At 48.1% G+C, this 24871-nt stretch overlaps 1 protein-coding gene across 2 annotated transcripts in view; it reads right to left on the bottom strand.

Moving 5' to 3' along the window:
* Window positions 1–585: 585 nt before the first annotated feature.
* Window positions 586–24871, bottom strand: part of SLCO2B1 (solute carrier organic anion transporter family member 2B1) — a 65297-nt gene continuing 41011 nt past the window's right edge. For both annotated transcript variants that reach the window (XM_065642231.1, XM_065642232.1), the window contains 8 exons: window positions 21453–21561; window positions 12049–12213; window positions 10264–10456; window positions 9324–9480; window positions 5689–5858; window positions 3931–3995; window positions 2768–2888; window positions 586–1723 (listed from right to left, as the gene is read on the bottom strand). In XM_065642231.1, coding sequence (XP_065498303.1) covers window positions 1549–1723; window positions 2768–2888; window positions 3931–3995; window positions 5689–5858; window positions 9324–9480; window positions 10264–10456; window positions 12049–12213; window positions 21453–21561 — 1155 coding nt within the window. In that variant the 3' untranslated portion in view covers window positions 586–1548. The remainder of the gene's footprint in view (window positions 1724–2767; window positions 2889–3930; window positions 3996–5688; window positions 5859–9323; window positions 9481–10263; window positions 10457–12048; window positions 12214–21452; window positions 21562–24871) is intronic.

Consider the following 24871-nt stretch of genomic DNA (forward strand, 5'->3'; position numbering starts at 1 on the left):
GTCAGAAGTCACTTCTGTGTGTAGGTACCTGTGAATGTGGCTGTAGACTCTCTCAACCAGCTCCTCAGTAAACAAAAAGCACTGCACAAAAACATGCAAAAAACCTCCCAAAACAATAAAATAAAATAAAATAAAATAAAATAAAATAAAGTAAAATAAAGTAAAATAACATAACATAACATAACATAACATAAAATAAAATAAAATAAAATAAATATAATTCTCTCACTCTGAAGTGTCTTAATTGGGTCTCTGAAAAGGGCTGGGCAAACATTCTGGTGAAATATCTAAACCAGCCACTTAACCACTGGCCTTTCCACTGTCCACCGCTGTACTTCTCTGCACACCCCAGACATTACCATAGGAGTATTTTCCAGGCTGTGAGGAGTTAATGAATTTTCTCTACGGTGTATTTCTTTTCTCTTCTGCATATTTGGACTGAACTTCTGTTTTCTTTCCTGAATTCCATTCTGGAGCCAAAAATGACAAGTTACTCAATGGTTTGGTTGCAGACTGGTATTATAAGACCAGTAACACAATTTGTGCTTGGGCAGAAAGGAGCCCCGGGATGGGAAGAATGCAGAAAATAAAGGGAGCTGCACCAAAATAACACCAGATTCCACTTTCACCCCATAATTATAACTGAATTTGACAGTAACCCCTTCAAGGAGCACAGCAGGGCTGGCTGGCTCTGTGGTCGAATGGCTTTAGCCACAAGCTCTGCCCAGTCTGCGAGAGGGCTGGGTTCAACCTCCCTTTCTCATAACGCTCACATGCTTCAGTACGCTCCTGTGACAAGCACTGATAATGCAAAAATGAGAATTATTATTATAATAATTATCGCTGCAAAATGTGGATGTGCTGCCACGAGTGTGCGGGTATTGGAGTTTCTCTTCTGGGCTGGACCTGTGGTTCTTTTTGATGTCCTCCCCTCCCCAGCATCCTCATCCCTTCCCCTTGCCACTAAAGCAGCATCTAGATGAAGCATGTGAGTTGGTCCTTGCAACGGTCCACAGCCTGGGACAAAAATCCCATCAGTGTCAGCTGGAGCTGGATGAAGCCTTCAAGGAAGAGAGATCATCTAACACCACAAAAGCAAAAAGAACAACTGACATTTTGGGGGCAAGGACAAACCATCATTCATGGAGATTTATGGGTTCAGTACAAAACCATTTCTTAAAAATGATTCGTTAAAAAACAAACAAAACCCTTCAGCTATATGGTTAATGCTCAGTGCTGACATCACCAAGACTGTCACCAAATGCTTTGGAGGACATCAATCCAGAAGACTGCTGCGTCCAAAAGTTAATGTGTGTGGGCTAATCTATATGAAGGAGCAAGTTGCACCACCGAGGAGGATGAGGCAGGTGTAGAACAGTGTACAGACAGACTCCCACGGCAGTACAGAAGTAGAACATCCCACCCAGAAGATTAGGAAGCAGCTCCATCGTCTATCACTCCAAGCATCCATCCTTCACAGTTCAAGTGTAGGGTTTATTCATATGGCTTCAACTCTGCGGACGCGGATTGCAGTTCACATTTTTGGTATCACACTTTGGATTCTGGGCTCTTTGTGGAGTTTCCTGCCAGTTTCTCCTTCTCTGGGTCTGCCTTTGTCTCTGCAGCATTGCTGGCTTCCTTCTCCTGTCGTCTGAGAATCACATACACAGTCACAAAGCACAGGAAAGCACCCACTTCAAAGAAAAACTGGAGACCGAGGTACCTGTGGTGCAGAAACACAATAGATCAGGGTAGCAAGGATGTTCCTATGTGCACCAAGCACCAACACTCAATGTCCCCAGACCCAGCAGACCCTGAACATGGGGTTGGGTTCCTTGGGCACATTCAACAGTGGACAAGCAACTGTTGCAAGCCTGGGTCCCGAGAAGAGTGGCAGAAAGAGGAGAAGCTATCCAAGATGCACTTCTTTTCAATGTTACATTAAGAGAACATATTTGTGGAAAGAAAGAGGCCTATAAAAATGTATCTTGAGGTTGAGGGTGAATAGGACTTGCTGCAGCTGCTGGTCACTGAGTCGTTCAGCAACGGTGAATTTGCAAAGGGGATGGAAGACCCACCTACAGCTCCCTTCCAGCCTCCCCACAGTGCACAGGCTAGATTTGGTGTCTTCTGCCTGCTGAGCTGGGCTGTTCTGCTGGAAGATGAACCTCAGGGTTCAAGGCACCCTGCGTGGACCCTGCACCACCTCACAGGCAGCTTTGAGGCTGGGGTCACCCCTGCTGCTGTATTACCTCCATGGAGAAGGTGTCAGGACAGACTGCTTGTGTCTATGCTGGTAGAATGAGCAATCATAGCATCACACAACAGCCCAGGTTGGAAGAGACCTCAGAAGATCATCTGGTCCAACCTTTTGGGAGAAAGGGGGCCTAGGTGAGATTATCTAGCACTTTGTCCACTCATATCTCGAAAAACCCCAGTGATGAGGAGGTTACCATGTCCATGGAGAGGTTGTTCCAGTGAATGGTTGTTTTCACTATAATGGAGGGAATGCTTCTGGAAGTGGACCTCTGTGGTCTACAGCAGCAAGTTAGCATGGTCTTTGGCAGGGTTTTGGCTTGTGTTTTTGACTTTCCAAACCATTCCTGGTCACCAATGGGAGATAGCATGGGCCGGGGGGATGTGAGTGCCCCTATTTTCTTACCATGGCATGTGCAACAACTTATGATAAACTGGAGGTGGCCTGATGCCACATTCCCCCTGGGTTTCCCTCTGCACCCTCAGCCCTTATGCTGACGCTCATCCCTACCTTTGCCTGAAGAGGTTGTTGTCGTAGTATCTGCAGGCTGCCTTCCTGTCGCATTTCTTCTCCCAGAGGATGCAGGTCGTGTCGATGGCGCTGCCGTACAGCACGGGCCCTGGCATCCAGGCTGGAAGGAGAAGGTCAGAGGGGGCTTTGTTATGTTACGGGAGCACCTCTGCCAGGACAGGCACAACCTGACTTAAAAAGGGCCGAGAAGAAAGATGGGGACAGACTTTTGAGCAGGGCCTGTTGTGATAGGACAAGGGGTGATGGTTTTAAACTAAAGGAGGGAGATTCAGGCTGGACATAAGGAAGAAATTGTTGCCCTGAGGGTGGTGAGAGCCTGGCCCAGGTTGGCCGGAGAGGTGGTGGATGAACCATCCCTGGAGACATCCCAGGCCAGGCTGGACGGGGCTCTGAGCAACCTGAGCTGGTGCAGATGTCCCTGCTCATGGCAGGGGGGGCACTGGGGGAGCTGGGAAGGTCCTTCAACCCAAACTATTCTATGATTCTATAACCCTGGTTACTTTCCCATGTGATAAGAAGGTGGACAGTGGCTGGACATGGTCTTCTTTGCTGTGGCCAATGAAGCTACTGGTCCCATCCAGCACGCCAAGGGCTGGCTGTGTGTTTGCACCCCACCAAGACACAAGAAGGTCCCTTTTTTCTCATCGCTCTTTGATAATGGACCATCGCTCATCCCAGGAATGATGCTCGCCTCATTCCTGCACTGCACTCCTTCCCAGGACTGCAGCGGCACGTTCTGGGGGCCTCCAGGTGAAAATGGAATTTTCACCATAAGAAAAATAATCAGTGGGATGACAGGACATGGTTTGCAACCACCCTGATAAGCTGGAGGCAAACACGGCAGCATCTGCACACAACCAAGGGTTGTCCTCCTGGAATCAAACTTATTCCCTGCCCTCTTTTATTTAGCCATGCAGATGTAGCCCCACAGAGATGCCTTGTCCCCTCCACATCATGTGTAACCCCCCACCAGATCTTGCAAGGCAGCCTCTTTCTCTGTCTTAGGACAGGCTTGGATCAATCTGAAAATCTGAATAAACAGCATTTCTGCAGCCTCGGGGCTGCTCAGGGATGAAATGCCCACAAATCCCCAAAAGCTGCCATGGTTTTCCAGGATGGCATTTCAACACGTTTTAATTTACCTAAAACTCTCAGCAGCATGAACTGTATCCCAACCGCAAACGATTTGTCTTCAGGCTGGATGCTCCTGAAAGAAAAACAACAAAAGAAAACAAAATGGAAAGTGTGCCCTCTGGCATTTGCACAAAGATGGATGTTTCCCCCACTGGCATTGCGTGAAGCCTTACCCAAAAAACTCATCCTTCCACCCAACCGCCAAGGACCCCAGGCAGTTCCAGTTTACGTCAGAAAAAATAATGATGTTTCATTCATTAGGGCTAGCAGCTTACCACAGCCTTTTCTTGGCCTGAAAAACCTACCAATCTGGGTAAGAGACAGGGAGGAGCTCAGCTAAGTATTTTGACTTTCAATTTAAAGAATCCGTATGAGTAAAACACAAATAAAAACCAATATAGCCGCTGGATCTGCCAAACACAAGCAGTACAAGGAACGCTTTTTGCAACTGAAAAAGTATTTACCCATTGAGGAAGTGGCTTTTTTTGAGGTGGGATGCCCCAGGGTATATTTTGGTGGTATCCCAGTTTTCTGAAATATATGTTTCAGGCTGTGGTTCCTGCTGGGGTCACACATGGGAGAGGACTTGGTGGCAGAGGACTCCCAGGTCATCCCACCTCAGGGGCCTCAGCTTCCCTTTCCTCTCTGACTGCTGTAGTTTACTCATGGCATAAAAGGTGATTTAATACCTGGGAGTCAAGGTAAAAACAAGTTTTAACCACAGCTTTTCCCTAAAAAGCAACAGTGAGTGTTTCGACAACAGAAATGTGCTTGGAAATATCATTTACAGACTAACACGGAGAATGGCTTCTCTGCGCTGGGAAGGGGGGTTGTAGTCAAGCAAGATCCATCAGAGGAAAGGAAGGTAATTAAACTTCTTAACGCGGAGCTGCACTAAAAACTGCCAAAGTACTGCCGTGCGAAATTAATGCTGAGTTAATGGTGCATCTCGTTACGGAGGTATCAGCCGTGGGGGGGGAGAAGGAGCAGGCTGGTTTCTGGATCTGAAGGTTGTGCTGAGGCCAGGAATGGGGGGTGCTGGGGATGACGCGGGGCTCCTGTGAGCCCCACGGCCCCGTCGGTGGGTGGAGGTGCCGCAGGGGGTCTGGCATGGTGTGACACCCACTTACCCACCTGCTGCTCCTTGGCTGACCCTGTTGGTGGACACCGCGCTCCCCACATAGAGCAGCTGGCCATGCAGCACTGGTGTCTCCATGATAAAGCCTCCAGCAGCCTGAAATCTCCATTTACCCCTTAATTCCACAGGGAGTTCAGCAGAAACAGCCCAAGAGACCTTGGAAGAGCCTTAGTGGCCTCAGGGCAGCAGAAGTGAGTGCACGGTCTTCAAGAGCAAGTCCTGAAGGTCTCTCCCACTTCAACATTTGAGACTGGAGCCTCTTGATGTTCCTGTCCTGCCCAGATATGCCAGGTTTTTGCTAGCAAAGCCCAGCCTGCTCCTGAGGCAGACATAGCCTGGATGTCCTAGATGTCCTAGACATGTCCTAGGTGGACAACCACAAGCACTGCCAGGTGACAGGAGCAGGGAAGCCCCATCACCCACGCCCATGCAAAAAACATGTAAAATCAATGTGAGAAACCGGGCAGGAGGTGCAACACAGGGTTGATTTATCTCTCCAGTCACTCAGCTGGAGAAAAACTTTTTCTGCAATTCAAGGTTTTCCAAGCACAAGCTTTGGATGCCTTTTCTGCTGTGCTTAAAGACGTGGCTGCACCTACACCATGGCAAACCGACCCAGTCTGCTCACCTGAGGATGAGCATGAAGGACGGCGTGTGGGACGTGCTGGCCAGGATCCCAGCCAGGCAGGACAGGACCACAAAGGGCAAGAAGAGGTGAGAGCAGCCAGTGCCGCAGGTCCCGGGCTTGGCAAACCCCTCGAGCCCGTTTCCAGAGATGCAGCTGCAGTTGGTGTAGTTCTGCAAAGAGAAAACCCAAAGGCTGCTCATCGGCTCAATGCTGTGGAGGTACCAGGGATAGCCGCCAGCTGTCATAGGCAGCAAGGGTGTTTAGGTTTTGTCTGTAAATAATTAGCAGCAATTAGCACTCAGCACTTCAGGGAGCAGCGGGGGAAAAATAAACACGCACATCAGAGGCATGGAGCACTTCTCGTATGAGGACAGGCTGAGAGAGCTGGGCTGTTCAGCTGGAGAAGAGAAGCTCTGGGGAGACCTTAGTGCGGCCTTTCCGGACTGAAAAGCGGCCGAGAAGGAAGATGGGGACAGACTTTTGAGCAGGGCCTGTTGTGATAGGACAAGGGGTGATGGTTTGAAACTAAAGGAGGGAGATTCAGGCCGGATGTGAAGAAGAAATTGTTGCCCTGAGGGTGGTGAGAGCCTGGCCCAGGTTGGCCAGAGAGGTGGTGGCTGAACCATCCCTGGAGACATCCCAGGCCAGGCTGGACGGGGCTCTGAGCAACCTGAGCTGGTGCAGATGTCCCTGCTCATGGCAGGATGGACTGGATGAGCTTCGAAGGTCCCTTCCAACTTTCATCCAGGGGCTACGTGTTGAGCAGAGCTGGCAACCAAAGCCAGAGCCCAAGCTCAGGGGAGTATTAAATGAGAAAATACTTGGTAAGGGAAAATTCAAAACCTCACTTTTGAGTAGAGGGTCATAAATAACTAGCTCAGTGTTAGCAAAAGAATGATGCCTGGGGACAAGAGATGTGGATTTTTTGTTTTTCTCAACGTTTTAGTCACAATTCTCTGTCTCTTTTTTTGTTGTTTTTGGGTTTTGTTTGGTTAGTTGGTTTGGGGTTTTTTTGTTTCTTGTTTTTTTTAAAATGAGCATAATGAGTTGCCAGAGGGGGACAGGTTCACAGTGGGATGGCCAATGTCTATAAATGAGACCCAGAAGGAACTGCTCCCTGTTGAGAGCATGGGGGAGATTTGAGATGAAAATGGACACAATCCCTCCTCCCACTTCTAGGAAAGAGGATTTAATATTTTAAATTAAGACTGGGATTTATCTTCTCCAGCCATCTGAAACAAACTAAACCAAACTCATCATCTGGGCTCCTTCTGCGGTCATGGAGGGAGAGGTGGGTCTCCAGAGGACTCTCCACAGATGAGTGCCTATGATAGCTGAGCTGAATTTGGGCCAAAGCAGTTAATAAAAATGCAATTATATAGATTAAAACTCGCTCAATCCGTGCGACTGCCACCTTTTACAAAGAATTGGAGTCACAATATTTAGGGGACTTGCACAAAGCGAAATAGAGACAAGGGGCTGGAGATGGCATGTGATGGAGTCACAAGGCAGGACTCTGCCCCTTCCATTTGTGCATCCATTTCGTTGCCATCCAGAAGGACCTGGACAAGCTCGAGAAATGGGCCCATGTGAAGCTCATGGTTTTAAACTAAAGGAGGAGAGATTCGGGTCAGACATGAGGAAGAAATTGTTGGCCCTGAGGGTGGTGAGAGCCTGGCCCAGGTTGGCCAGAGAGGTGGTGGCTGAACCATCCCTGGAGACATCCCAGGCCAGGCTGGACGGGGCTCTGAGCAACCTGAGCTGGTGCAGATGTCCCTGCCCATGGCAGGGGGGGCACTGGGGGAGCTGGGAAGGTCCTTCAACCCAAACTATTCAATGATTCCATGAGTGCCACAGATCCCTGCACTGGCAAAGAGATACTGAGAATGGTAAGAAAAGTATAATATAGCAGAGGAAACAGGAGCTGGAGCAGCTGCAATAATATTTTTCCTTTCCTGCAACAGGTAATACCCAAAACCAGAGAGGGACTGAGGTTGCTCTGCAGACACCAGCATCTGTAGCCACATCACTGTGTGCCATGAGCTCCCTCATCCCAGGGAGGTGCAACATGCTGCATTGACTACATGCTGGCTCATGGGTTGGCATTTATAACAACACACTGAGATACAGTCCCTGTGCAGAAGAAGCTCTTGCACAACATAAATGGGGTCAAGATGCATCAATAGGTGGAAAGAAGCTTCAGCAAATCATCTCAGCACTAAAGGAAGAGCTAATGTTGGCTTTACTGAGCAACATTTGCCTGGAAACATCAAGGGAGCCTTGGTTTCGCTGTAGCATGTGGCTACACATAATTAGATGTATAATGAATGCAGGAGCGGGTCACGTTCAGGAGCACTGGGTGTCAAAGGGCTGGAAGCATCTTTGAGGAGGAAGAAACAGTTAAAAAGGATCCGCTGTACAAAAAACAGGCGCAGGGATGCAGAAAAGCACGTTTGGGACTAAGCTCTGGCACAAAGTGTAATTGTTATTAAAATGAAGCTTTGTTAATTAACAAAATGCTGCTAAGAAGTGCCCAGACAGTCCCATGCTGCTGTTATATCCTGTGCCAAGAACACAGCGGAAAACTATTCACTGTGTATGGATTGCTAACATTTTTCAGATAGGTATTTGAATTGGAAAAGATTTCCTTATTATTTATTTGTTGAACTGTATTGCCTGGAGAGCCAATAGACAATTGGCACTGGGAAAACTCAGCCATGTTGGGGTTTTGGTGGCAGGTAGGGAGCAGCAGAGGAGGGAGAAGCACAGGAGAGAAAAATAACCCAGCCAAGTCTGCAAATTAAGGAAAAGCCAAGAGCAAACCCCATTTCTCTAGCCCCCACAGTGGGACTTTCCAGCTAAATTATCCTCTTACGCAGACACTTGGCTTGACAACCGGTACTTATGGAGAGGATGCAGGCTGCAATCAGATCATGACTTTTTAACCTGAAAATCTGCAGGCTGAAAGGTGGAATAACATCGCTTTAATGAGGCCTTCCCAGAGCATTCAATGAAGGTCTGTTAAACGTCAGTGCTGTGCGAACTGGGGCAATGGTCCCTCCAGGCTTCGCCGGACACAAGGAAGAAATTGTTGGCCCTGAGGGTGGTGAGAGCCTGTCCCAGGTTGGCCAGAGAGGTGGTGGCTGAACCATCCCTGGAGACATCCCAGGCCAGGCTGGACGGGGCTCTGAGCAACCTGAGCTGGTGCAGATGTCCCTGCTCGTGGCAGGGGGGACACTGGGGGAGCTGGGAAGGTCCTTCCAACCCAAACTATTCCATTATTTTATAATTCTATATTGAAGCTAGGGTTTGTGGAATAAAACCTGACCTGGAGGGAGAGGTAGATGGGGAAGGACACCTTGACATCGTAAATTCTGGACACCTAAAAGGTTTCTCCTTGCTGCGTTGGCCAACGACCTGTACTGGAAAGAGCTGCATTGTATTGGAGAGTGCTAAGAGCCACCATCTACAAGTTTTCCTGGGGTGTTCTCAACCTCTCCCTGCTCATCCCACAGGGCCATGCAGATCTTGTCCAACACTAACGAACATCAGAAAACCTCATTGCCAGACTTGAGCGCTGCTTTGGTCATCCCTCATTAGCCATCCCAAGTCAGGACACAGTGGGAATGACTCACCAGGACTGAGTTTTCTGCATTGATATTTACAGCTCTGCAGCCGGCGGAACAGGGGGAGGTGTACTCGATAGCGTTGGAGCCGCAGATGGGGTTATAGGCTTTCTCAGGGCAGTTACACTGGAGGTTGCACTCCATGGCATGGTGTCCAAATTCAGAGCTACGACAGGAAGAAAATATTAATGCATGGTGTTGAGTATCATTAATATGCATCTTATATAGAAAATATACTGCATGTATATTGAGATTAGTAAAGAAACACTTGATTGCTTAACAAAACCTTCCACATATGTAAGTGAGGACCCACAGAAATTCCACTATAACCCACCAAGCCTTTGCTCTGCCTGGGCAAAGCACCCTGACCGTGAATAGTCAAGGGAATCACCCACTTCCTTCAGATTTGGGCCCAAACATGGGGTTTGGGGTAGAGCAACACCTCACTACGGGTGGGAGGTGGTGAGCTTCCCACTGAGGGCTTGGACCAGCATCCACTGAGACCACAGGATGATGAACATGTGAATTTACAGCAACGGGGACCAAGCCTTGAGGGAAGACAAGAAGGTTCTGCCCACCTTCAGCTGCGTAGGGAAGCAGCCACAGCTTTGAAGGTGTGATCCCAGAGCTGGCCCCTGCCCAAATTATTTGCATGTGAGTAACGTGCCGCACTTTCCAAGACGAAACCTTGTGCTGTTTGTGCCAAAAATGCACTCACTTTAGGTTTCATTGCCAGTTGATGAAATCAGAACGAGTAAGGATGCAGCAGATTCAGTGTTTATTCATGCAAGTGTTAATTTCTAGTTTTATTTTATCACCATTAACTGTTTCTCATGAGGGAACAAATGCATTTCTGGGTATTCTGCTTAATGCCCAGCTCCACCCCAAGGACTGTAGCTGGGGATGGGGGGTACCCACAGCCCTGGGAACGACCCCCCCATGTCCGTACCTCTCGCTGTAGGTAACGCCTGCGACCTTCTGCGTGGGGCAGCCGAGGAAGAGGAGGGGGAACGCCAGCAGCAGGCAGAGGAACATGCCGAGGACGCACATGGCACTGCATTGCCTCAGGGACATCTGGAACCTCTTCAGGATGGCACCACCCACCACGATCCCGACCATGGCCCCAGGGATGTTCACAGCACCTGGGGAAAGGCAGGTCCTTGTTTTCCATCCCCTGAGCCCTATCGGTCCCTTCGTTACAGCAAAAGCCCAGAGGGTTTGTTGTTGGATCCCTATTTTTTGGCATTGGTCATGTGGAGGAGACCCAGGTTTTTGCAGGGACTGACAGAATAATGCTAAGAGTGAGCAGTTTTGCAAAAATAGCAGGATCTCACAGCAAACTGGCTGTCCTATGTATCCATGCATAGAAGATGTAGGGACCAGCAAAAAGCTCTGGTTAATCCAGCAAATGTGACTTTTCAGCGTAGACAGGAGCAAATATCAATGAAAACTGGAGAGGGTATTTAATTTATCTGTAATGCAGTAATGTGCTGACTTCTGTTATCATCATTACAAAACTGTGAAGGTTTCCACGACAGACGTGGAGTTTTGCAAAACCCACCTTAGAGTGAGATACCAGAGAAATGCAATCTGTTTAATTCAACAAAGAATTGATAGAGAGGTTGTTTTCAGTCCATAAATACCCACAGAAAGAAGGGATTTCCAAAAAGCTTTTTGATCTGGCAGAAAAAAAGGCAAAGCAAGATTCAGAAGCTGGGAACAAAAGCTAGATAAATTTGTGCAAGAAATAGGGTGCACATCTTTAACAGAATGGATAAATCAAGCCTGGGAACAACTCTGCAGGGCACATCAGTGGAGGACACAACCGTCTCAGCATTTAACCTTTCTGCCTGTATTTAGCCTGGGTTGCTGGGCTTTGCCAGCCTGCCTTGCTCACTTTCTTCTGATTTATTTGTTGCAGACTTCAGAAGGCTCTTCCTCTGAGGATGCATGCTGTTTGTTCAAAAATATATTTTAAATACTTCTGTCTTTGTGTCTCTGAACTCTCTAACTGAGTATAAGAGTAGGGCTTTATTCTTGATTTTTTTATTACCATGAGAGGCTCACACAGGAAGACCTCAGCCCTGAACAGGACATTCTGGATTTTCCAATACAAGCAAAAGCAGTCTAATCTCAGGAGCACACATCCTGCTTAACACTTATTCCTTTCCTTCTTAACAATACCAACAGCAAGTAATTAGCCCAACCATTGCAAGCAATTAGTCTAACTATAGCAAACATTTTGAGGAGTTTAATCATGATTATGACACCAGCCTGACTGGTCTCTTGCTGCAAAGCATCTTCAAAATGCATGCATACATTAGTGCTGGTTTTAATTTTATTTACTATCTACTTTTTTTTTTTTTTAAGACCCTTAACCAAGGGATCAATGTACTATAATTCCTGCTACAGAAACATGCATAATTCATAGTTGATGTTTCTTTGCTTCTTTGATGCAATGAGTCAGTCTCCTTTCCTTGATTATGGTGAACAGCTTTAGATAACAAACATTTATCCAGGTCTTAGAAGATGTTACTCTAACAAGCTCAGGCTGCAATGTAAAGGAAGGTAGATGGTAGCTGAGAAATCATATGGGCAAGGACTTTGTGCCACATCTGTCTGTAGGTAATGGAAGGAGACTGGCAGCTCCAGACAAAGAGATGATGCTTAGTAATCACTAAATTGTTTCATAAGAGGTTCTCAGAAGCTGGCAAGCCTTGGCAGCAACACTTACCGATGACCATGTTGGCCAAGGACGCTGTGAGGGAGAACTGTCTCTCCAGGAACTTCGCCATGAACGTTGCTAAACCAGCAACCATGGCAGAGAGGTTGACCTGAGCCAACACCACCAGCAGGTAGACGGGATGACGCAGGTTCCTCAACAGGACCACAGGAAAATCTGAAAGGAAAAAGGGAAACCTGCTGCATAAGAAGGAGGCGCACAGCAAAATACTCATCCACAGAAGGTGGCAAAACCTTGAAATTTTCCTACACTTTTTTGTGCAGAATTAATTTAAGAGTGGTAACCTTTTCTGAATGTTTCATTTACAAAAGGGCAGAATGTGTGCTTTCAGGATTTATCATTTCGAGGCTTGATTGCACGACCATTTGTATATTAAAAAAAAATCAGGATGAAGCATCAGGACATTGCAAAAATTAAATACCTGAAAATTTCAAAACAGGGTGAGAGAGTAAAGCTGACGATCCTTCATCCCACCTGCCTCAAGAATCAGCCGTGGGATGGGCGAATCAACAGCAGAAGTTTGTTGTTGCAAAAGGTAAAGAAAAACAGTAGGGTTTTCAGTTCAAAGATTGCCCAGCCTAGAAGTGAATGTCAGAAGAGGGCAACTCTTCTCTGGACATGTCCCATCCATGCAGAGTTCACCTCCATATCTGCTAATCCTTTTGATCTGCTGCGGAAGTTGGCCACACTTAATTTCTGTTGAAGCCAATGAAGTTGAGACTGGAAACTGATCTGAATGCATGTGCACACAACAGGCAACAAGTAAAGGGTCTGTGCCAATGAAATGGGAAACTGTTGGAGTTGTCAGCATCAGTAGAATAGAAGAAGATAAAAAAGAAGAGGAGAAGAGGAGAAGAGGAGAGAAGAAGAGAAGTGAAGTGAAGGGAAGGGAAGGGAAGGGAAGGGAAGGGAAGGGAAGGGAAGGAAAGAGAAGAGAAGAGAAGAGAAGAGAAGACAAGACAAGACAAGACAAGACAAGATAAGACAAGACAAGACAAGACAAGACATGAACATAACATTTTCAGTTGGAAGGGACCTTCAATGACCATCTGGTCCAACTGCCTGACCACTTCAGAACTGACCAAAAAAGCATGTTTTTAAGCGCATCATCCAAATGCCTCCTAACATGGGCAGGCTTGGGACATCGACCACCTCTCCAGGAAGCCCATTCTCATGTTTGACCACTCTCTTGGTAAAGAAGTGTTTACTAAACTCTAAGCGAAGCATCTTGACTCAAGAATATTGGTAACTCACATCAACACTCTGGTGATGTGCTCAAGTAACCCCGAAACTCTGCAAATGCAGAAGACGAATCTGCTGCCTTTTGCAGCGATATCTCCTGCTGAGACCTTCTTCAGAGCTGCCAGGGCCTTATGATGTCTTTTTTCAGCTGAGCCTCTGTAAATACTGTCTATATCTCCTGCCTTCAATGGGTGCACTGTACTAGAGTAGCTGAGAGGAAGATCGAAACCTCAATATTTCCCCCACCACCCACGGGCTGAAGGCTGAAGGCACTGAGTGATCACAGGGGCTGCTACAAACACACATGGCCGAGCAAACACAGCCTCAGTTCCTTTCCCTGAAGTGTTCTGGCAGGGCTTCTACTAAAATACAAAAGGAACAGGAAAGTCATTAAAAGTTAATTTATTTGTTTGCTGCAGTTGCAGTTTCAGTGTCCATTTCATTTCAATCATGAAGATGTATTTTTTTATTACAGGCAAGAAACACTCAGGCAAATTCCCCCGAGGCTGAACCGTTTACTGCTCGAGAAAAAGATATTTTCAGTCTGCTCCGCAAAGACAGCTGCCCTGCTCCCAGCACTGCAAGAATAGAGATGTCTGATGTTGATACCCACCAGCTGGGAGGTTGCATTCTCCAGCCTGGAACGATTTTGTGTGATTTGAACATAAGTGTGATGGGAGCGGCTGGGGGTTCAGCTGGAGAACAGGAGCTGAGGGGAGACCTTCTGATCTCTGACCTGCCTGAAAGGAGCTTGGAGCCAGGGGGGTCGGGCTCTGCTCCCCAGGAACAAGCGCCAGGAGCAGAGGAAACGGCCTCAAGTTGAGCCAGGGGAGGTTGAGGTTGGATGTGGGGAACAATTTCTTCCCCAAAGGGCTGTGGGGCATTGGAACAGGCTGCCCAGGGCAGTGCTGGAGTCACCATCCCTGGAGGGGTTGGACAGACGGACATGAGGTTCTCAGGGACATGGGGCAGCGCCAGGGCTGGGGGAACGGTTGGACTCCATGATCTTGAGGGTCTTTTCCAACCTAAATGATTCCATCATTCTATGATTTCTCCTTCGTGCGCATCCCAAACCCATTTTCTGCTCATGCATTTGCTCCCCCTGGACCATTCCCTTCCCCCCTGCTCTTCGTCCTGCTTTGTAGCATGCAAGCAAAGGGCAACTTCCACACAAATAGATGATGATTTTCCCAGATGAGGGCTCTGAAAGCAAATATGCTAGAGCAGAGATAAGGAATTAACAGGGAGGATTAACACAAGGGCCTGCCATAAATTAATGATGTTAATTCTTAGCAGCTCACGAACTATTGGGACAACCTTTATATCTGCTCCAGCACACAGGCGCTGGGAGACTGTAGCAGGTCTTGTGCTTGCCTGGGAGTTGCCCCCAAGCTGTGTATTTGTTTTGGCTGTCCTAAAAAAGTTCTGTGAAGAGCAAAGGTCCCTCCGTGGCTGCGAGGGGGTCTCCCATGCACAAAGTCAAAGCTCTCGTTCATGGGAGTATCACCTCTGCGGCTCCACATGCTGCTCTCAGGGGTTGGGAAGCATCTGAAGACATTGGGGAGCAGCAAACTCAGGGCACTAGAGGGGGTTCAATTGTGCAAGGCAAGTTCAAGGACCATGAAATACTGACGTGCTGGAGGGATGGGAGGTTAGCAGTCAACCAGAGAGGGAATCAGAATCATTTCAGTTGGAAGAGACCCTCAAGATCATCGAGTCCAACCATAATGTAACCCAACTCTAGCACTAAACCATGTCCCTAAGAACCTCATCTAAATGCCTTTTAAACCCCTCCAGGGATGGTGACTCCAGCACTGCCCTGGGCAGCCTGTTCCAATGCCCCACAGCCCTTTGTGTGAAGAATTTTTTCTTAATATCCAATCTAAACCTCCTCTGGTGCAACTTGAGGTGATTTCCTCTTGTCCTATCACTTGCTACTTGGAAGAAGAGACCAAAACCCTCCACGCTACAGCCTCCTTTCTGATATCTCTGCCCTAGACCGAGGTGAACCCCAAAAAAGAGAAGTGGTTTTGCTCTGAAGTATCAATGGAGGTCTTCCTTTCCAAAGCATATTCCTGCCCACTTTACATGCTAGAATATCTCAGATGTATTGCAAATAAGAATCATAGAATCATAGAACAGTTTGGGTTGAAGGGCCCTTCCCAGCTCCCCCAGTGCCCCCCTGCCATGAGCAGGGACATCTGCACCAGCTCAGGTTGCTCAGAGCCCCGTCCAGCCTGGCCTGGGATGTCTCCAGGGATGGTTCAGCCACCACCTCTCTGGCCAACCTGGGACAGGCTCTCACCACCCTCAGGGCAACAATTCCTTCCTCATGTCCGGCCTGAATCTCCTCACTTTTGGTTTAAAACCGTCACCCCTTGTGAACTCTTATTTATGAAATTGTGTCTGATCACCTTTCTGCATGAAGTGGTTTACAGACAGCCAGCACAATGGAGATAATCTGACCGATTTCACCTCAGCTTGCTGAAAGATCTCCTGACAGCTAATCCAGCCTTTTGTGGGAGGTAGTGGGAATCTTCCACCAAAAATATTTCTTTTCCCTATAGTTCTTTGGTCTTTTCGGTCAAACTACACCCTTCTGCCACCCAAGATCAGAGCTATGAAGCTCCCAGAGTGAGCAAATCTCCCACTTCATGGTAGGAGGCAGCAAAACTGCCGTCCTTGCAATCACTGTCTCATTGCTAATTCAATCTTCCTTACCGCTCCGGAGAGGAAGCCAGGCAGATACTAAGAGCAAATGGAAACTTCAAAATAATAATAATAAAAAAATATCCTTGAAACTATCTTTAGGCACCACAGAGAAACAAACAAGTCACAAGCCCAGTGTTTTAATTGCTTTGAAGATCACCTTTAATGGATTAATTCCCAGTATGTGCAACAGAAGCCGCACATCCTCCCAGGTGTTTTCAACAGAAGCCTAGAAATTAGCAATGGAAATGACTTCAGACTGGCTAAATCCTACTTTTTTTGATTACTGTGAGCAGGTCTGATGCCTGCAAAAGGAGCATGTCGTGCATACGAGGAGGAAGGTGCAACCCAATGTCACACAGAGCATCTGTGCAAGGGCTGTGATCGTTCCCCACAGTGCTTTGACTTTCCTACTTTTGAATAACTACAGCGTGTGGAGCCTGCTCCCTTCTTGGATAATTGACCTCATTGTCTGGAAATGTCCCCAGTGCTTTGCCTGAGTGTTTATCCCGCACACAGCTCCATCCTGTTGTTGCTGAGTGTGGATGGAAAAGCTCTTTCCTGTCCTTGAGGCTGAGTTCCCAGGACTTTGCAAACTGCTCTCTGCTCATCACACCTTGCCCCAGAAACACGCAAAGCCCAGTGGCTTCCAGAGAAATGCAGAACGTGAAGGATCTCATGGGATGGGCTCTAACCCATTCTCATTTTGTTCCCAACAAAGTAAACAGCAAAAATTCCCGCAAGCCTGATTTCGCTCTCAGTTATCACCATGTGCACTGAAGCAACAGAACAAATGCCAAAACGCATTTCCTTCTCCATAATCATGCTGCATTTTGCATCATTTAACCTGAAATAAGTGACTAAACAGCATTTCTGAACATCCTGCTCCTCCAGGTCAGCTTAGTAAATTAAGACTTGCCTCTGACAAGCCCTTAAGAAAGTTATGAACCTTGAAAGGTGCTCTTCAGTCTTATTCTGCTCAAGGAGCTTCCTCAAGCACATTTCTGAATCACAGCCTGAACAGATCGTCTTTCTCATCTAGAGTTTCTCCAGGCTTGGGACAGGTTTGGAGCAGGAGCTGCATTTTGGCCACTCATTAGGGAAAGACATCCCTCTTCCCTCCAGGTGACAGGCAAAGGGACACTTCCCAACAGGAGATGCTGCATTCATAGAATCATGGAACCACAGAAGGGTTTGGGTTGAACGGACCTTCAAAACTCATCCAGTGCCCCTCCTGCCATGAGCAGGGACATCTGCACCAGCTCAGGTTGCTCAGAGCCCCGTCCAGCCTGGCCTGGGATGTCTCCAGGGATGGTTCAGCCACCACCTCTCTGGCCAACCTGGGACAGGCTCTCACCACCCTCAGGGCAACAATTTCTTCCTCATGTCTGGCCTGAATCTCCCCTCCTTTAGTTTAAAACCATCACCCCTTGTCCTATCGCAACAGGCCCTGCTCAAAAGTCTGTCCCTATCTTTCTTCTCGGTCCCTTTTAAGTCCAGAAAGGCCGCAATAAGGTCTCTGCCTTCCTCCCAGGCAAAGTGTTCCTGGTCCCAGGTTGAGTTTGCAGCCATCCTGCCATAGTCCATGTGAAAGTACAAAGTTTGCAATTGGTTTTAACACCAGCGAGAAGCCACCTCCAAGTGTTGACTCAATGGACTCCAACCAAGTGTTGACTCCATGGACTCCAACCCCCAAGTGCTTTGTTTGGGCAGACCCAGCACTGATGGCACAAAGTATCTTCTAGCTGAAAGTGGCTGAAGACCTGTAGATGAGCCAAATAACAAAGCACAGCCCTAATCTCCGTGTCCATTTTACAACCTACTTGAGCTATTCAAACACCTCAAGTATGTTTAAAGACCTCAACCAGAGGGAAGACTCTGTCTTATGAGGGATGCAGGAGGAATAGGACTAAAATACCATAGGGAAAAATCTGAGATCTTGTGCAGTCACTGCTTCATCCAGTCCTAGAATCATAGATTTGTTTTGTTTGGAAGACACTCTCAGGATCATCAAGTCCAACCATAACGTAACCTAACTCTAGCACTATACCATGTCCCTAGGAACCTCATCTAAATGCCTTTTAAACACCTTCAGGGATGGTGACTTCACCACTGCCCTGGGCAGCCTGTTCCAATGCCTGACAACCCTTTCCGTGAAGAATTTTTCCCTAATATCCAACTGAAACCTCCTCTGGCACAACTCAAGGCCATTTCTTCTTGTCCTGTCACTTACTACTTGGGAGAAGAGACCAACACCCTGCATGCTACAACCTCCTTTCATGTAGTATCCTAATGCTTTCCTTCATCCCACTCCAAACATGGGACATGTAGTCATCACCAACCTTCATCTCACTCTGAATAGGAAACCCACAGCCATCAACGACCTTCATCCCAACGCCTGACAGGGGACCCATAGTCATCAGTGACCTTCATCCCACCCTGAACAGGGGACGCAAAGCCATCAGTGAACAGGGGACCCGTAGCTATCGACGTTGAGCAGGCGTGGGTCTGCCTGTCCCATGGACAACACCAAAGTACCAGGCAACTCTGGGAAGGGGACCATCTGCGAAAGCTCCCCTCGAGATGCAGATGGACCAGCAAGCAGATGAGGTCCAAGCCACTTCTTGCCAACAGCCATCTCCAGCATAAGCCTTAGCTCCTTGCTCATAAAAATCATATTTTTTTACAAGCAATGAAAAACCGTTGACTTAAGACTGAATTAATATACACATTGCTATTTCCCTTACAAGGTATTGTAGGAATCTGCTCTGTGTCTTTTCTGGTGGTGGATTGGCACTGCCCATCTCCTAAATGTTCATCTCCTCCTCCCCACGCTGCATGCAGAGTTAGCAGATGAACTCAGAAAAACCAAGCAGGTATATCTCAAATATTTTACAGCACAGCCCCATCAACAGAAGGTATAAAACTGTGGTGTGATTCAGGCTGGAAAATCTCCAAACACTTTTTGCATAAACTATCATGTAGTAAAGAATAGCAAAAATAGAGATGAAAGAATGCTCAGTGACAGAAAGAAGAAAAAAATAAGCAGGAGAATCACAAAACAGGAGGCAAAATTCTCTTTCCAGTGACCCACAGATGAGCTAGCACTAAAGTCTTCAGACTTTACTCAAATTGCTTGCATCTAAACCATCACACACCAGCTACTGTCCACTTTCTGGCTCTAAAACCAGTTTTGTATTGGAAATCCCGGTGATTTCAGCAAGATTGCTCTCCTGACAAAAACTACAGACATGTCATTTTTTTTTTTTTCAGAACTGGTCTTCAGGGGATAAATTCTCAGAAATAATGAATTTATTAGCGCAGCTTCCACAGCCCTGACAACAGCTGCCCCGATGCAAACTCCAAGCCAAACCTGCAGCTCAAGCAGAAGTAAGATATTTCCTCCTCTCTTCACACAGGAGCGGGCAGCTCGTTTTTATTCATTTTTCAGAGGCAAAGAGCAGAGTCTTGCTGTGAAAATCCCATCTGAGCGCTATAAATCTGTTCCCACGCAATCACCTCCATCGCACGGGTTTTCTAAATGACAGTGCAACAAGGTCAGGGGGGGACGAATAAACCCCTGACTTGCTCCTCTAATTTAGCATTAGGCTGGCAAGCAAACAGTGCAAGGAGCAGAATAAAAACCTGCCCACGCTTGTCTGGCTGTGCCTGCCCTGCGCTGACCTTAATAAAACAGAGAATTTCCAATAAATTAAAGGGATAGTGTTCAGGAAATATGGAGGAAGCTGGCATAGATTGACTTCTGAGGGTCACTTTTCTTAAGTAATTGCCCAAGTGCAGAGTATTTCCTTCAAAAGAAAAAAACCAAGCCATAACGGCAGCCTCCACAGACTGAAGCCCAGCTGATTCCCTTCAGCACAAGGAGCCTCCTCATTTCTAAACAAGTTAATTGCATGGGATTAAGATCACCCTGTACAAACATGCCTCTGATTTTCATTGCTCAAACCTTGGTCTCTGTCTCCCACTGCCCAAATGAGCCATAAAGCCACTCAACATTGAGAGTTACCAACCCCAGATGCTTCGGCCAGCATGAGGTGGAGCAGGGTGGTCTGGATGTGATGGCGAGCATCTGCTGTGAGCAGACCAGGGTGAGATCTGCAGATCTAATTAAACTCAACAGTCTGCCTAAGCTGCATCTTGAGGACTTGCCTAGGAGTTACAGAATCAGAGCATGGTTGATGTTGAAGGGACCTCTGTAGATCCCCCAGTCCAACCCACCTGCTCACGCAGGGTCACCAGAGCAGATCACACAGGTCGGTCCAGGCGGGTTTGAATGTCTCAGAGAAGGAGACTCCACAGCCGCTCCGTGCAGCCTGGGCCAGGCTCTGGCACCTCCCAGCAAAGAAGTTTCTCCTCATGTTCACATGGACCCTCCTGTGTTTCAGTCTGTGCCCGTTGCCCCTCACCCTGGCGTTGGGCACCACTGAACAGAGTCTGCTCCATCCTCTGACACCCACCCTGAGATATTACACAGAATCACAGAATCACAGAATGTTAGGGATTGGAAGGGACCTCGAAAGATCATCTAGTCCAATCCCCTGACAGAGCAGGAACACCTAGGTGAGGTTACACAGGAAGGCGTCCAGGCGGGTTTTGAATGTCTCCAGAGAAGGAGAATCCACAACCTCCCTGGGCAGCCTGTTCCAGTGTTCCGTCACCCTCACTGAGAAGAAGTTTCTTCTCACATTTAAGTGGAACCTCTTGTGTTCCAGCTTGAACCCATTACCCCTTGTCTTACTGTTGGTTGTCACCGAGAAGAGCCTGGCTCCATCCTCGTGACACCCACCCTTTATATATTTATAAACATTGATGAGGTCACCCCTCAGTCTCCTCTTCTCCAAGCTAAAGAGACCCAGCTCCCTCAGCCTTTCCTCATAAGGGAGATGCTCCACTCCCTTCAGCATCTTCGTGGCTGCGCTGGACTCTCTCCAGCAGTTCCCTGTCCTTCTGGAACTGAGGGGCCCAGAACTGGACACAATATTCCGATGAGGTCTCACCAGGGCAGAGCAGAGGGGCAGGAGAACCTCTCTGACCTACTGACCACCCCCCTTCTAATCCCCCCCAGGTCCCATTGCCCTTCCTGGCCACAAGGGCCCAGTGCTGGCTCATGGTCACCCTGCTGTCCCCAGGACCCCCAGGTCCCTTTCCCCTACACTGCTCTCTAATAGGTCATTCCCATTGATCAGATCCCTCTCAGCTTCTCTTCTCCAGCTGAACAGCCCCAGCTCACTCAGCCTTTCCTCATCAGAAAGATGCTCCAGATGCTCATCTTTGTGTCCCTCCGCTGGATTCTCTCCAGTTAGGAGGAGTTAGGCTGAGCACAGGGAGGAATGTCCCTTTTTCTTACCACCCTGCCCTGCCACGACCAATATTTGCGCAGAGAGACCCCATCCAAGCGGGAGGCAGGGGATGCAGACACTCACGTTTGATGAACTTGGTTAGGGAGAGGTTTTGCAGGTGTTCGGATCTCGACCTGAGCTGGCTGAGCACATCCTCACTCTTCTTGCTGCTGCTCTCCTTCCTGCTCACCACCTGGGGACAGAGGAGAGCCTGTCACTGCACCGACCATGCCAAAGTTTCCACCAAACTCGCTTTTTTTCCACAGCTGCGCTGCTGAAAGAAAGGAAAATCTTATTTTCAAATCAGGACAGACAGCAGCCCATGCCTCTTGCAGACGGAGTTTGCAATGCTTCTAGGCTTGGCCAGCACTGTCCGTGTCCAGGCGTCCTCCCACCCCTGCTCTGTGCCCGCACGGTCAGGTCTCCGATGGGGCTGAAAATGTCTGCCTCTGAGGGGTAAAAACCGCCTTCTCCTCCTTTTTCCAACAGTAATAAATCACACTTCATAAATATCGAGCTGGGCCATTACCCAGGTACAGCACAGCATGTGCTGAGCTCACGCGAATATGGAAATTCGGGAGGTGTAAGTCTTTGCATCAGGAAAGACAGATATCCTTAGGGAGATGCTTTTCTTCCCCAGAGAGTCTGTTTTGCCCCTGTGTGCTGGGGAAGCAGGCACAGGAACCAAGGAGAGATATTAATACACATAAACCTGGGCCAAAAGCAGGTTTGGGCACTGGTTTTGGACGCAGGATGAGCATTTTTGCTGCATTTCTGTGTGTCCCGTAACAAGCAGCTGTGCACGTGCGTTTGCTCCTGTCACCAGCAATTGTAGGAGGAAAAGATCCAAGAAAGGAGCGGGTTTGGGATTGAGGCACAATAGTTTTCACCTCCTAAGCTGAGAGGAGCTGACCCAGGGATGTACTGGGGGGCAAAGGGAGCAGCCACAGACCCCTCGTCTCTCCCAGCCCCTCTCCACTCTTCTCCTGCAAACCCCAGCTGAATTAAAGCAACTCTTTTTTTTAGCCACATTGATTCATAGAATCGTTTTGGTTGGAAAAGACGCTCAAGATCATCGAGTCCAACCGTTCCCCAGCCCTGGCACTGCCCCATGTCCTGAGAACCTCATGTCCGTCTGTCCAACCCCTCCAGGGATGGTGACTCCAGCACTGCCCTGGGCAGCCTGTTCCAATGCCCCACAGCCCTTTGGGGAAGAAATTGTTCCCCACATCCAACCTCAACCTCCCCTGGCGCAACTTGAGGCCGTTTCCTCTGGTCCTGGCGCTTGTTCCTGGGGAGCAGAGCCCGACCCCCCCTGGCTCCAAGCTCCTTTCAGGCAGGTCAGAGATCAGAAGGTCTCCCCTCAGCTCCTGTTCTCCAGCTGAACCCCCAGCTCCCTCAGCCGCTCCCATCACACTTGTGCTCCAGCCCCTCACCAGCTCCGTTCCCTTCTCTCAACTCGCTCCAGCACCTCAAGGCTTTTCTTGGTGTGAGGGGCCCAAAACTGACCTTAGCATTCGAGGTTTGACCTCCCCAGTGCCCAGGCCAGGGGAAAATTCGCCCCTGAACATCTTTCCCACTGAACAGCAGCAGCATGGAAAGGACACCCTCTCTTTTCTTGGTCATGCTCCATGGAAAGAGACAGATCCTGCAGCTCCCCCTGTTTTTTCTTTCTGTATTTAGGGGAAAAACATCTAAGGTCCATCCCAACCTCATTAGATGCCTTCATGTTCGAGGCAAATGTCCAACAACTCAACAGCAAGCCAAGGGAAAGGAGGATTTTTTGGACGTGCCTCCCATCCCCTTTTCTGCCAGGCTTTTAGGGGAGTCACTGGATGGAAGGAATTAATTAGATTAGATGTGATACTCTTGATGTTTAAGAGCAGAAATTGTTCAGTGGGAGCATGGTTTTCACGGAAAACCATGGCATATTTTTAGCCAGAAGGACAAAGCCAGCAGCCTCATCTCTGACATCCCACATCAGCTCAACGACGACGGTCTTGCAACTCTTGACACAAATTTAATATGAGTCAGACAAACGAGTGCGTTCAACAGAAATTAGATTCACAGAAAGAACTGGACAGCTCTTTGGCTAAAATGATCTAGTTTCCTTTGAAATTGAGACTGATTATTAAACATCGGAGAGGTCAATACATCCCACGTTGCGAATGCCACATTCCCTTTTTGAAGAGCCTCTACAAGGCGAAAGTGATAAAACTCCTTTCATGGTTTTTATTGGTAGAGCTCAGGGCTTAATACATTTTTCAAATGCAAAGATAAAATCCGACTTCCTTTCACTTTTCAATTAGGCTACAGGGTCTCTTCTCTCTGCTCTAAAACTGCACAATTTTCCAAAAATTACATTCAAGCTGTTACTGACTGTGGCTTCCTCAGCTCCCAGCTGTTTGTACTTCAGAGAGTCTGCTGGGCGCTGTCTGCATATCAAAAAAAAAAAAAAATTAAAAAGCCCCAAATCCCCCCAAATTCCCCAGTCTGGGATGCCTCTGTGGGAGTGTGACCCTTGCAAATGGGACATTTTTGTGCACATCTGCTGGCGTAGCACCCACCCGAGGAGCAGCTGCCGTCTGCACAGGGAGCAAAGCTCTTCAGAAGGAGAAAAACACTCTCTCCCCATGCTGGTTTGGCCCCATAATATAATTTTTATTTTTTTTACTGCCTGAAAGGATCAGGAAATGCATTCTTTGGGGATGAAGTAGGCATGTTCACACACTGAGAAAGTGAGCTGTGGATGGACTGGCACTAATCCTGCCTGCTCAGTGCGGGAAGGAAGGAAAACAGTGCTGGTTCTACCATCGGAGGTGCTCCAGCCCTGCCAATGGTGCCGTACTCCTGCCACAGACGATTTTAGCATTACTCAGAGCGGGCGATTTGGCAAGGCAGAGTTGGTAGGTGAAGCAACACAACACGAGCTGGTTGCTCAGCGCCATCCCAGCCATCTGCCGCAGCATCATGCCAACGAAAAAACCAAACCAAAACAAAACAAAAGTGGGGAAACATCTTGCAAAATGCCCCCCACGCTTTGATTTTTCAGGATGATTCCTCAGAGGACTCAGTTTCCTGGTGCTTGTCCAGTGGTGAACGGGTTCTTGTTGCAATTTGTGTTTTTGCAATGATTTTATTTATCGCCATCAATTCTAGCCTCGTGGTGGGGATGGAGGAGGCAGAATGGCTTTTGGGGGAGCAGGATGAAGTTCCCCACACACTTCGCATTAGGAAGAGCATCCTTAAAGTGACCCAGACCTGGGTAAAAACCCTGTTTACCTCCAGGGACACAAATAAACTGGGTGTGATGGAGCAGGGCTCAGACGGGGATTTGCTTTGCAGAAAAGGCAAATGAAGGCAGCTTGCCCGGCTCCTGCTTTCATCCTGCTGCTATTGCACCTGCGAGAAGGGCAGCCAGAGGTGCTGGCGGTCTGGTTTCATTCAAATACACTGCTGGAAAAAAAGGATAAATGACCTGCTCTGTGACAGGGAGGTATTTC

This window comes from Caloenas nicobarica, chromosome 1 (assembly GCF_036013445.1).
Source record: "Caloenas nicobarica isolate bCalNic1 chromosome 1, bCalNic1.hap1, whole genome shotgun sequence".
In the NCBI taxonomy this organism is placed as follows: domain Eukaryota; kingdom Metazoa; phylum Chordata; class Aves; order Columbiformes; family Columbidae; genus Caloenas; species Caloenas nicobarica.